Below are 666 nucleotides of genomic sequence, written 5' to 3'. Positions count from 1 at the left end.
ACCGTCATCGACTGCCCGATTTGCAAACCCCACTTTCTAACCATCCCCTGTGTTATTTTACCGGGCAGGTCCACGTTGGGGGGAGCGTGGCCGTGCTGGGCGGGAAGCTCTACGTCTCCGGTGGCTACGACAACACGTTTGAGCTCTCGGACGTCCTGGAGGCCTACGACCCTGAGACGCGAGCGTGGAGCGTGGTGGGCCGACTCCCCGAGCCCATCTTCTGGCACGGCAGCGTCAGCATATTCCGCCAGTTCATGCCGGAGACCACGCAGGAGGATGACAGCATCACGCTGGACAAGACCATCAGCTTGAACAGGCAGAACCTTCACGACCAGAACCTTAACGAGCTTCGTTAAGCGGGGAAGGCGCTGCCCCTGCTCGAGGTGGGCTCGTCACCCAGAACCAGTGTTGCTTTGAGCGAAGGCAGAGGCAAACCGCTGCTTGGAAACAAAACCGTTCTGATCACGGAGGGTGAAAACTCTGAACGCTGGAGGTGCTGCTGCGGAACCGCAGCCGGCGAGGCCTCCGCTGCCGCCTCCCTTGGCCCTTCTCCAGAGCGGGAGAAGGCTCCGTGCTGCCCAGAGAGGACTCTGGGGACAGCCATCGCGTTGAAGCTCACCGCAGCATCGCAGCTCACAGCTCTCGGACAGACGCCTTTCACTGGTG

The 666-nt window shown here is 61.4% G+C and overlaps 1 protein-coding gene across 1 annotated transcript in view; it reads left to right on the top strand.

Annotated features, from left to right (window-relative positions):
* The window catches only part of KLHL21 (kelch-like family member 21), a gene marked incomplete at its 5' end in the record, with an annotated part of 3709 nt that extends 3353 nt beyond the window's left edge, over positions 1–356 (top strand). The window contains one exon of the mRNA XM_010142155.1: positions 69–356. Coding sequence (XP_010140457.1) covers positions 69–356 — 288 coding nt within the window. The remainder of the gene's footprint in view (positions 1–68) is intronic.
* Between the last annotated feature and the right edge of the window lie 310 nt (positions 357–666).

This window comes from Buceros rhinoceros, unplaced genomic scaffold, assembly GCF_000710305.1.
Source record: "Buceros rhinoceros silvestris isolate BGI_N320 unplaced genomic scaffold, ASM71030v1 scaffold40118, whole genome shotgun sequence".
NCBI lineage: Eukaryota > Metazoa > Chordata > Aves > Bucerotiformes > Bucerotidae > Buceros > Buceros rhinoceros.
The sequence above is the reverse complement of the archived record's forward strand: the minus strand, read 5'-3'. Positions and strand labels throughout refer to the sequence as shown.